The 11,351-nt window shown below is 42.7% G+C and overlaps 1 protein-coding gene across 1 annotated transcript; it reads left to right on the top strand.

Moving 5' to 3' along the window:
• Window positions 1-2,819: 2,819 nt before the first annotated feature.
• Neurochondrin (neurochondrin) lies at window positions 2,820-5,395 on the top strand. Its single transcript, XM_017082607.4, has one exon. The coding sequence runs from the start codon at window positions 3,052-3,054 to the stop codon at window positions 5,221-5,223; it is 2,172 nt and encodes a 723-aa protein (XP_016938096.4). The 5' UTR covers window positions 2,820-3,051; the 3' UTR covers window positions 5,224-5,395.
• The last annotated feature ends 5,956 nt before the right edge of the window (window positions 5,396-11,351 follow it).

An 11,351-nucleotide genomic window follows, 5' to 3' on the forward strand; every position in this document is an offset into this window, starting at 1 on the left:
GTATTAAAATACTTTAACACTTACTAATTATATATCAAAGTGTATAATGACCATCGATATTGGATGTACAAAATGGAATGTGTATTTGTGAGGGTTTCCCTGGGTGTACTGTTGCCCCCTCCCCAACTTAGGGGACAGTTTTTCCTTCTTTGGTTTGGTTCGACTTGGTCTCGTGATTAGTGATAAGAGCGTATTCTTTTTTGTGCCGGGCTTCCTTTCTGTTTTCTATTCTGCCTTTTGTGAGCTCTGTTTTTCAGTTTCCTGGCTGGTCCTGGGCCGAACGTCGTTTGTCAAGCGATTTATTTCAATTATTGATGTTGATGTTGCCTCTTCCTGGTTATGTGCCGAGTTAGATAAGGGGACAGTGATGTGTCCGAGTAAGTAGCCAGTTTGTGGGACATTTTCACTTTAGTTCACTCTTTGGTTTTCCCACTTAAACAGGATTTTAACCACCGCCTTAAAGTAGGCAACTAGAGTGCGGAATTGGAAACACCCACACAAAGTGCAGATGGGCATCCGAATGGGAGCAAACAAACACCCGAGGGCGGCCAGCATATTTCCGCTTTATAATTATTATAATAACAATAGCGGCGGATTTGCCCGGCACATAATTAGCGAAATGTAAAAATTAATCAATTTCGTTATAACCCAATTATTGAAATTGCTAGCATCGCAATTAAGCCGCGTTTGCCCAAAAACGGTCAACTGACCGCATCCAACTACCACTTGGCCCATGTCGGTGGCAGGACCGCCAATATAATAATAACAAAAGCAAACAGCAGCGATATGGGATCCGATTTGGGTCCAATGCGGGTGCATCCCTATCCATATGTGGGGTATATGTACCTACACATTTTTTGTTGCGCCGAAATCAAGCGGGGCTATCCCGCTCCAGACCAATTTGCATTTCGTGTGACAGTAAATAATCCAGAATGGATAAAGTTTTTCATTTGCATTACGACCAATGGCGACCGAATAACCGACTTTTCCATGCCAAAGATTTAATGGCTATATGTTTGTGGGAAGAGCAGAAAATAGCGAGAGATTTCTCCCGTCGTTGAGCAGCATTTTGAAAATTTGTCAGATTCTATGGCTCATTAGCAAATAAATATCTAAGATGGTGCTATAAGAATTAAATGCCAAAAGAATAAATAGCCCGCATGATGTCTTTTTCGTCGACGTTGTCATTGTAAAATATATAAAACAGCTGTTTTTCGCAGAAAAACATGTAAATTATAATAGTAAAAAACAATGAGAAAACATTCGAGCGTTGTATATAATCAATAATTATTATAATTGCTATTCGACCAAAGTTGATACACCAATTTATGAAAACATAAATGTGTGTCATTTGGTAAAAATAAACAATAAATCAGTAAGTGTACATTTAAAAATGACTATATTTTGAAATAAATGCCGTACAAATAAATTTAATTTGAAACAAAGTGCAATGTGCAATTAAATTCATTGACCCCACAGTGAAAAAGCAGAAAGCATCGCACTTAAATTAAATATGCAAATGTCCGATCCATATACGCGTATAACAATGTGTCTATATAACTAAGTTAATGTATTATTTATGTGTATAAAAATATGTGAGTTTGTTTGTCGGGACCCGCCGCACGGAGTGGTTTATTTATATGTCTGGATATTGATGCGGACGCACCTCTATATATAGTGCATATATGTTTCAATAGATACTTGTGGCCACATAGGAGCTTATGTGCTGCGAAGAATGCAAGTACGTATTGAAAATATTCTGGAAGAAATGCAGCCGGCAGCGAACATTTCACAGTTGACTAAATGTAAACACGACGAAGTCGGAAAAACGAAAAATCATTTTCTAAATATAAACAACGATGCTCAGGAGAGCGCAATGCGGGAGGAAAAGCGAGAGCGAGAGTGGAAAAGTGGCGAGGGAAAAGTCGAGAGCAAAGAGCAATGCATTGGTCATCCGTTTGATTTCAAGTGATTTTCAAATCTATAGGCTGAAGAATGTCAAAAAGTCGTTTGGCAAAATGTCGATACCCTTCTAAATTTAAAAATTATGAATAAAAAAAGCCCCCACTCTGGAAAAAAGTATATCCAATATGTATTTTATTCCAAATTATTTATTTCTACTCAACCAATTTTTTTAAGTCCCCCACAGCCAAATTCTGTACTCGCCAAAGTTTTTGACAAGGTATAACTCCGTTGTTGCCCCTAAAACGTTTATCGAAAGAGACATTTAAAAAATGATATACACTGTATTATTTTATTGGGAAATATATATATATATTTGAAATCCGCATGAGGATATCAAAATGTTCGTTGCGTGGTTTTTTAGAAAGTTTTTTACTCTATAAAAAATTTTCTAAAATCGAAAAAGAGAAAGGAGAGGGAGATTGATCTGGGTAAGACCAAAACAGCAATACTCGAAACTCTCCTAAATACAACAGATAGTAAAACGCAAGTATACAGATAAAATGCATACTGAATTTGATCAATATGATCTTATCCATTTTTTCTTTGTGTTTATTTTTTCACAAATAATAAATATGTCCCTAGGGGCACCTACAAAGTAAAGTAAAGTAACACTACATCAAGACATTTCCCACAAAATTGGCCTAATTAGAAAAGTTTTAAAAAATATGCCTAATATTTCCCCTGTCTATGGCCAATTGACAGATCCCCGGCCTGAGCAAAGAGTATGATCCGTGTATAAATAAATTGTGTGTAGGTTTTCCCCGTTTGAACGGCAACAGCTGCACAGCTTTTGGAAAATTGGGAAAGCCACTCGCCAGCCGAGTTTTCCGCTGGCGGCGATCAGTGAGCGAGAGTGCGTCGTCGAGCGAGGACACGGAACCCAGAACACGGAACCCATAGGAAAAGTATCCGGCGGAGGAAGAACCAACGGGAAAGCTGTAGCCAAGTGAAAGTGTGAGGAGATATTAATAGAAGGCCACGGCGCACACATACTGGTGTATCTGGTACAGGCAGCGGATAAATATATAGGCCGTACATAGGCAGCCCGTGAGATACACACCCGGAGGAGAGACGGAAACCAGGAGGATGACGGATGTGCCGGAGCCCGTGCGCAAGTGCGCCAACCTGTTGAAGGCCACCAAGAGTGACACTGAAAAATTCGCGGCCCTGTTTATGGTCACCAAGTTGGTGAAGGGCAAGGACTGCAATGCTGCCGGCAAGGCGCTGCTCTTCGAGGCCATTGGCTTTCCCTTTCTGAAGAAGCTGCTGGTTTCCAAGGATCTGCTTAACGATTGCCCACCCTTGGTGTACAAGAGCGTGGCCCTGTCGATCCTCACGTGCTTCTGCCAGGAGGAGGAGCTGGCCACCCACAAGGACATGATCGATGCCATACCCACGCTTCTGGAGATCGTCGAGCAGGCCGACGACGAGGACTACGAGGACAATCTGATTGTGGTCAGCGAGGCGTACAGTTGCCTCAAGAGCATTGCTAGCCATGAGCCTGGTCAGCAGGCCCTCCTGGCCACTGGGGCCATTCCCAAGATGTCCCAGATCTACTCCGCCCAGAGTTTCCAGACAGACGAGGCCTTGCACCTGATTGTCCTGCTGGTGAAGCAGTTTGGCGTGGTCTCCTGGCCCGAGGATCCCACTGCTTTCCACGCCCTGATCCAGAGGATTGCCCTGGACATGGAGACAGATGACACGGAAAGGAAGTACGAACTGTGCCGGATCCTGGCTGATATCCTCATCACCTGCCGTCGTGAGATCGTTAACAACTCCCTGGAGGGGCAAATCTGGCCGGAGAGCCTGTTCAAGGGCTGTGGAGACATTCTGAAGGCCAAGATTGGTCCCAAACAGAGGGATCCTGCTCTGCACCTGATTGCCACCACTCTGCAGGTGCTGGGCATCCAATGGGCCTTCATGGATGAGCAGAAGACCTTCTTCCTGCAGCTCCTCCAGCTGGGAGCCATCGAGGTGCGCATGCAAATGGACGAGAAGAAACTGGAGACCACCTTTAAGCAGGCGGAGCTGCTCACCTGCTGCTTCTCCATCCTGGAGGCCTGTATCGAGTATATGGCCACGGATCAACTGGACCTGGAGCCCAAGGAGAAGCAGACCACCTACACCGCACTCAAGGGCGCCTTCAACCAGGTGCTGGCTGTATTGACCAGAGTTAGCCAGGACAAGATCAAGGATAGCGCCAACCCACGGGACAAGAAGTTTGTGTTCGCCATCGTGAAGGTTCTGTCCTCCTGGTTGGCCCAGGAGACGACGGCCATGAGACCGGCCATCTACAAGCTCCTGCCTTTCATGCTCAAGGTGGCCAATGAGAGTTTCCAGGAGCTGAAGACCTGGAGGGCAGGTCCCCGCGAGGGCGAGGCCCCCATCGATGTGCTGAGGATCATGCTGCCTGCCCTGTGCCACTTTGCTGTGGAGGAGGAGGCCAGGAGGGTGCTCTTCACCCACAAACAGGATGAGGTCCTCCTGGAGTCCCTGGAGTTCTACTTCAGCATTGCCCACTGGAAGAGGCCGCCAATCCCGCGAGCTGAGCGCCTGAAGCGGATGAATGAGCCCGACCCGGTGCCGACTCCCGAGCAGCAGGCTGAGATGAAGGTGGCCAGGAGTGCCATTGTCGCCCTCTGCAACATCCTGATGAACTTCACTGTTCTGGAGCCCAAGAAGGCCGAGGATGGAGCTACCTTCGCCAATCTGCTCAAGTTCGTGTTGGAGAATCTGCCCGAGCTGAAGGACACGCCCGATAACCTGGTGATCCATGGCAACCTGGCTGTGCTGGGCCTGCTGCTGCTGAAGCAGCAGTCCAAGAAGGTTAAGCAGAACGACTTCTCCATCTGCCGGTACATCCAGGCCACCATCCGCTTCCTGTGGGATGCGTACAACATCGACGAGAGCAACGACCCCACCGCCCTGGTGGTATCCATCGCCTACAAGGGCTACTGGTCGGATCTGTCGGAGCTGTGGTTCCTGGGCATGCAGACCATGTGCGGCGTACTGCCCCTGGTGCCCTGGCTCTCCGAGTTCGCCTTGGAGTCCGGCTGGGCCGAGGGCATTGTGAAGACCCTCAAGAAGGTCAAGATCGGCACCCTGCCGGCCAACGTGAAATCCGCATACGAGGACTTCCTGTCCCAACTGGTGGACGTCAACGGGGATGTCCAGGCCGTGCTCAAGAAGGCCGATGCCCTGCGGGTCTGCCGCAACCACAGGATGATGGATCTGGGCAAGAAGCTCTTCGGCGACTAAGCCATAGCAATCTCCTTCTCTCTAGAGGCATTTTTTGTGTGTGATTTGTGAACAAGCGAAAAATGGAAAATATTTTGTATGGATTTTATTCTATTTTATATGCTCTATTTTAATGACTAAATACCTAAATTTATAAAAAAATAAATAAAACCAATTTAAAAACACATCCGTACATCATTTCGTTTTCAGTTTTGGCTTCCCCCATCAAAATGTTTTGCCATTCGTTTTCGGATTCGTTTTCGTTTGTTCGGGCCAGCTCAACGGAATTAGTTAAAACTTTTGCTTGTTTCCACTTTTGTTGTCCGTTTTATTTTCGAACAAAGGCAATATGTACGGGGGAAACACGTCACACTCGTATTTTTCAGAGCAACAAATAAAACACTGGCGTGAAACAGCGATGACGAGTGCAAAGGCTGACCGAAAATAATACTAATAATAAGTGAAATTTAATTAAAAACATGCAGCCAAAGTTTTTGGCCAAAACGCGGAGCGGAAGCAGGGAATTAACAATGTGCTGACGTGGAGTGACAACTTTTTTGGCTTACAGATGGGGGGGATATTCGTGTAACATTTTTGCGGACAACTTTTCCGTGTGTTATTTGTTCCACGAGATATGCAGATAAACCAACATAATTCACAAAATTAAACATTGTAAAGGAACATCGATTTTGTTAATTAACGCTTTTGTTTAGATTTTTCAGAATTTTGATTCACAGGAAAGTCAAATATTAGTCATTGCTTTAATAGATTAGTTAATTAACTAAAAAAATAAACAACTTGAATTAAATTGTCTGTTGGTTACACAGTGAAACGCGAAAAATGTAACAGATGTTTGGTAAGGAAACGAGTCATCCCCCATTTGGGGTTCCTCGGGGTGAGCTCGCGTTTGCATATTAAAACGACTTAAAGATTTGGAGTAAAACTTGACTTATAAGGGCAATATTTCTTGAGCCCATTCTAATTTAAGCTATATGTTCTAAACAGTATTGGTAAGCCCATAGAGAAGTTCAAAATATAAACCACTTCTATTAAAGCAGTTATTATCAAAGTGTAGAATACAACAAATTATAGTATTTTTCCGACATTTTAAAGACTTTTTCTCTATATATAATGAAAAAGCTTGTTTTTTGCATAAACTTGGTACAAAGTCAAAGTCATTTGCTTTATCACATTTATGTTATTTAAAACATGGAACAAAACAAAGTGAATATTATCACACGGTTTATAATTATTCCATTTACATTTTTTTGAATTTCCATTCACATTTTTTATAACACTTTTTCTGCATTTTTGTGGTGATTTTTTCCAGCTATTTATTAGCGCAAGGACATACTTTAAATACCTTCAAACACATAGCTTCATCATATATTTTGCACATTTTCATTGCAGCTTTGGATTAGTTTTCCACAGCTAATAGGCTAGGTGTTCCTTTGGAAATGGTTGTGGTTAAAGGGCTTAACGGATAGCCAAAAGATTTGGCCTGGCTATATCCGTTTCAGGGCGGATTTGCCCCGCTGAGATGCTAAATTGCTTGTTAGCAATGGATGAAAGTGGAGGGGGAGCCGTGGAAGACGGCGAGGCAGCAGCTGCTAACCGAAGCAAAAGCCGGGCATAAATCTCCAATAAATCTTAAATACATATTGCGCTGCCTGGCCGGGCTCCACTTCTGGCCCAAGGAATACATATTATGCGAAAAGTATCGCTCAATCGGGCTATCTGCCACTATGGGAGAACTCCGCCTGCTCAACACCTGCCAGCCATTTCTCTTCTATATCTGTGGGGTGGGCCTTGGGGTTTTATTACGATATAATATTTTATTGTGTACCTTTAGATGTTCGGATACTTGGCTCCTCGCTACATTCGAGTTTCAACCCTTTTTGGGCGCCAACTTTTGGCCGGTCCACAGTGAAAAGCCCACAGAATGTGTAAATTTGCCTGAGCCGTTTGTTGTGTTTTGTCACCGGAATTGCTGAGCTGTGCCGATTCCCGGGGAATCGGAGGAGTGGGCTGGTGACCCGGCAGTGGCTTTGGATTTTCGGCTATTTGTGCATTTGACAAAGGTAATAAAAGGAGCCTTTGGCTTTTGAAGCCCCGTCGCCTGCATGTTGATTTTGTTGCTCTGTTTGTTCTGCCCAAAGCTATAAAATATATACAAATATATACGGGGAAATGTATTTTTATTTTATTTTATTCTGTTTTGTTGCTGTTTGTTTACCTCATTTTTTGGGCGAGCAAACATGCGCTGGCATTTTCCGTTTCTGTTTGTGCTCTGTGGGCTTAAATGTGTTTGCTTCTAATTAAAATTAAAAGGTTTCTGTGGCCGACAGCTGCGTGAAAGAAATTACAAATGTCGAGCACATATCTATAACTTAAAGCCCTGGTTTAAGGTGCCATTTGGGGGCATGGCAATTGGTACTGCACTCAATGATCCATTAATTTAGCCAGAGAACTCCTCAATCAGCCCGCAGAGGAAGCGGCAAAGCCGGCAAAAATTAGAGCTCATGTGGCACTGGATTCAAGGGGTTGTTGCAGCAACAAGTTGAAGCCACCTTGATTGCAATTAGTAGCATTCTCCGACTTTGTTGCCACCTTAATGAAATGAAAACAAAGTTGAAAAAAGGTAATGAAAACGACGGGGCGAGGGGAAATTCAAGCCAAGGCGGCACTTCATGGCAACGCTTTGAGGAGGACTCGTTGACAAGGATCCCAGTCCACAAAGTCAACTTCTTAAGTTGTAAGCTTTGTTTCGCTTGGTGGGAGTGGGCCAATATGAACAGCAGCTGTAATGGATTATCTCTAGGTTTTAGCAAATAAATTGCACTGCTCAGAAAATCAGATCTTCTTATATCTTTTAAATACCCCCTAGTATTTAAGAACATTTACAACAGAAGGGTATGCAGAATCCAGCAACTAAAGTTTATTTTCTATTTTATTTTTTGCCTAACTGATTAGGACAGTAAACATAAATCAATAAATTAAATTAAACTAAACTGAAAATAAATTAAAAAAGTCATTAATCCTAGAAAATCCTTTTATAATAAACCAAGCAAATGCGGTAAATGCTGACGTTAGATTATTTATTAAAAATAATATTAAAATGAAAAATCGTTTGTTGTTAAAGCGCAGGTTAGTTACAAAATGAAATTTATAAACTTTCTCAAAACAAGTTCCAAAGGTTCTTAACTTACATTTACGCTAATAAATATTGGGATAAATATACCAAAGTGGCTGCAAATGATCATCAGAGGTGCTTGGCGAAAGGACTCCGAACCATTTAGCCCCCCTGCTTAACATCCAATAACAGTATCAGCGACTTCATGCGATTTTGATTGCCAGATTCAACTGCCACTTGTTGGTGCAAGTATTTCCCCGCTGCCGATGCAATTGCTTAAAGTGAAAAGGGTGCGGATGGTGCACGCACAAATGGGCACCCCAAACAAAGTCCGATTTGATTCCACCCCAAGCAATAATAATGCGAAATAAAGTAAATGCTGCTCACAAATTTCCAATTGAACGTAATGGTCGATGGGGGCGTGGATGCGATGGCCATAAAGGAACGCTCTTAACACCTCCGGGCGACTGTCTTACCAGCGGGGAATTGGTCCGCCGCCTAATGTCTTGAAGAATTTCAAGTCCCACAGCAAATTAAAATTAATGCAGAGCCCGTGGACATCGAGGATTGTCGAGGTAGCAGCAGATGTTGCAGTCGAAACTGGGCGAGTCATAAATTATTCAGGACACTTGTCAGCTCCAACTGGCAAGTATCAGGACCAGAACTCAGTTCTCTGGACATCCCAACACATGTCGCTGATGGGGACTGCAAACTTAATCCCGAATAGATATCGGATGGGTTAAATTGCAAATTGAGTTCTATCAAATTTAAGCCTTGACCTTGTCGAGGATGAAAGGCATGTAGCAAACTTTATAATCCCCATAAATTTCGTGCGTCTCATTGAACTCGGATTATCGCATTCGGTCAGCTTGGCTTCATATTTTCCTGTGGGTGGTTTTGGGGGGTTTCTTTTATTATTCCGGGTGTTGGTAATTAAATTTGTCATCACGCTCAGCTGGCAATTGGTCGTGGGTCAACGGTCATAAAAACTGACGCCCAAAAGTAGGCAAGTGGCCAAAGAGCCAACGAAAGCGAATTTCACCAACGAAAAGTGCTCTCTCTTACTTTCTCTTTGGCTCGTATTTTTGGGGGAGCGAAGCTTTTGTCCCAAAGCTCACTTTGCATATTCTTGCAAAGCTCGCCGTCTGATTCCGTTTCTGTTACTTTATTTTCCGTCCGTCGCTGTTAATGATGCGTTAAATTTAAATGGCCATAACAATTAACGATAATTGCTTTTGAAGTTATTGTCTATAATGATATTTAGAGTTGTACGGAGGAGTTTGAAATATTTGCATACTTATGAATGCCATTACGCTAACAGTTAAGGCAGCCATTACCCCTTACCTCCCTCGATATCTTAATCAAAATTGGGAAAACTGGGAAAAGCCCTCGCTTTATGGCAAGCAGGTCACCCCAAAGTGCACTTGTTGCCTTTCAATAAATAATTTTTATTGCAGTTTCGGTGAGTTTGAGGTAGCACAAGCAACTAATCCCCCGCAAAACAAGGATTAAATTACCCCGCCATCGAAGTTCGAAACAAACAGAAACGATTGCAATTTTTGGGGGAGGGTCGGCTGGGAGTCCTTTGGCAACATTTATGAAACAGTTCCCCCACCGCCCTTCAAATTCATTTCAATTCAATTGCCCGCCCACGCTGCGGATACGTAACACAATAAATTATCAAGGTACCGAAAAAGACCGCACGTGGAAGGCTCAAATTCAGGGGAGAATATAGATGGGGAAGCGTCCTCGAGGAGGCAACGTCAAAGGTTAGTTTATGCCTCTGCCCAATTCAAAACACAATAAATACTGCAAGTGTTTGTTTGCCAGCTCTGTGCTCTCCGATATCAACAAGAAATTCAAATAAATGCATTTTAATGCCAGCTGCCTTAGCCGAGTGTGGACGCTTTAAAAGCTTTCAAATAGAATAATTTATTTCCCTCTCTGGAGGCGATTCTGTAACGTGGGCGGTGGGCGGTGGTCGGTGGGCGTGGGAATGGGCTGGAAAGGGGTGGTGTGCCACCGTCGATACCGCCGTACATTGATGTGTTAATTGCCGCAATTCCAAGGAGGCCAAGGAAACAGGCAATCAGATAGACCAGGGTTGCCTATCGCTCTGCGGATCTATACTAATTAAATTTACTGATTTAATACAATTTATTGCCTCAATTTACCGATTATCTGCTTGGCAATCGCACATTCTGTAAGCCCTTATATCTGTGAAATTCTCTTAATAAGCTCTGACAACCCTAAAGGCAATTTCCGTTGCCTTGCATGCACCATCACCCCCAATAATTCTTACACATTTTGTGTAAAAGTATTTTCCTTTTCCTATTTTTTTTCTTCGCCTTCCTGAAACAATGCATTTTATCTTGGCCCTTACACATTTTATTTTTACTCTTTTCCATTCAGCTTTGACATAAGAACACACACACATTGAGCGTGGAAACGCACATGGAAGCAGAGGCTGAGACGCTGCATATTGGGGTGGACCATTATGTCTACTTAGGATAAGAAGCCTACAGCCTATTTAGGAATCTTAAAAAATATTAAATACAAATTGTTTTTTTTTTCCTATTGAGGAAAGGTTTTATTACTGTTTGCACTTATGTTTTATTTATACTTTAAGTTTTTGTAGCAAAAAATGGATCATTGTAAATAGTTAGGATAAGTGTTTAATGTAAATCAAGCATTCTCACATTTATAAAAATTAAGTTCTTTTTTGAAAAATCTTTTTAAGCACTTAACGTAAAATAATGACGATCACAATTTAAAACATTAGGTTTTTTCTTTGTTACAAATATATTTTTCAACTTAAAATACCAGAATTTCAATAGCAAACTAATAATTGACAATCACTTATTAAACATTTTGAAGGAAGCCTAGCATGTTTTTTTAAAATTCAAAAAGCATTCCCTTTTCTGGGCAACCCCAAAAGAAAACTTATAGGCAGTCCGCCTGCCGCCCTGGTATTTCCCGCCACCTTGGGTTCAGAATGCAAGCCAGTATGCATGTC

Source organism: Drosophila suzukii, chromosome 3 (assembly GCF_043229965.1).
Source record: "Drosophila suzukii chromosome 3, CBGP_Dsuzu_IsoJpt1.0, whole genome shotgun sequence".
Classification (NCBI taxonomy): domain Eukaryota; kingdom Metazoa; phylum Arthropoda; class Insecta; order Diptera; family Drosophilidae; genus Drosophila; species Drosophila suzukii.

Bases quoted from the DNA above. Each gene is read 5' to 3' on its own strand.
- Neurochondrin (XM_017082607.4), top strand. From the start codon at position 3,052: ATGACGGATGTGCCGGAGCCCGTGCGCAAGTGCGCCAACCTGTTGAAG.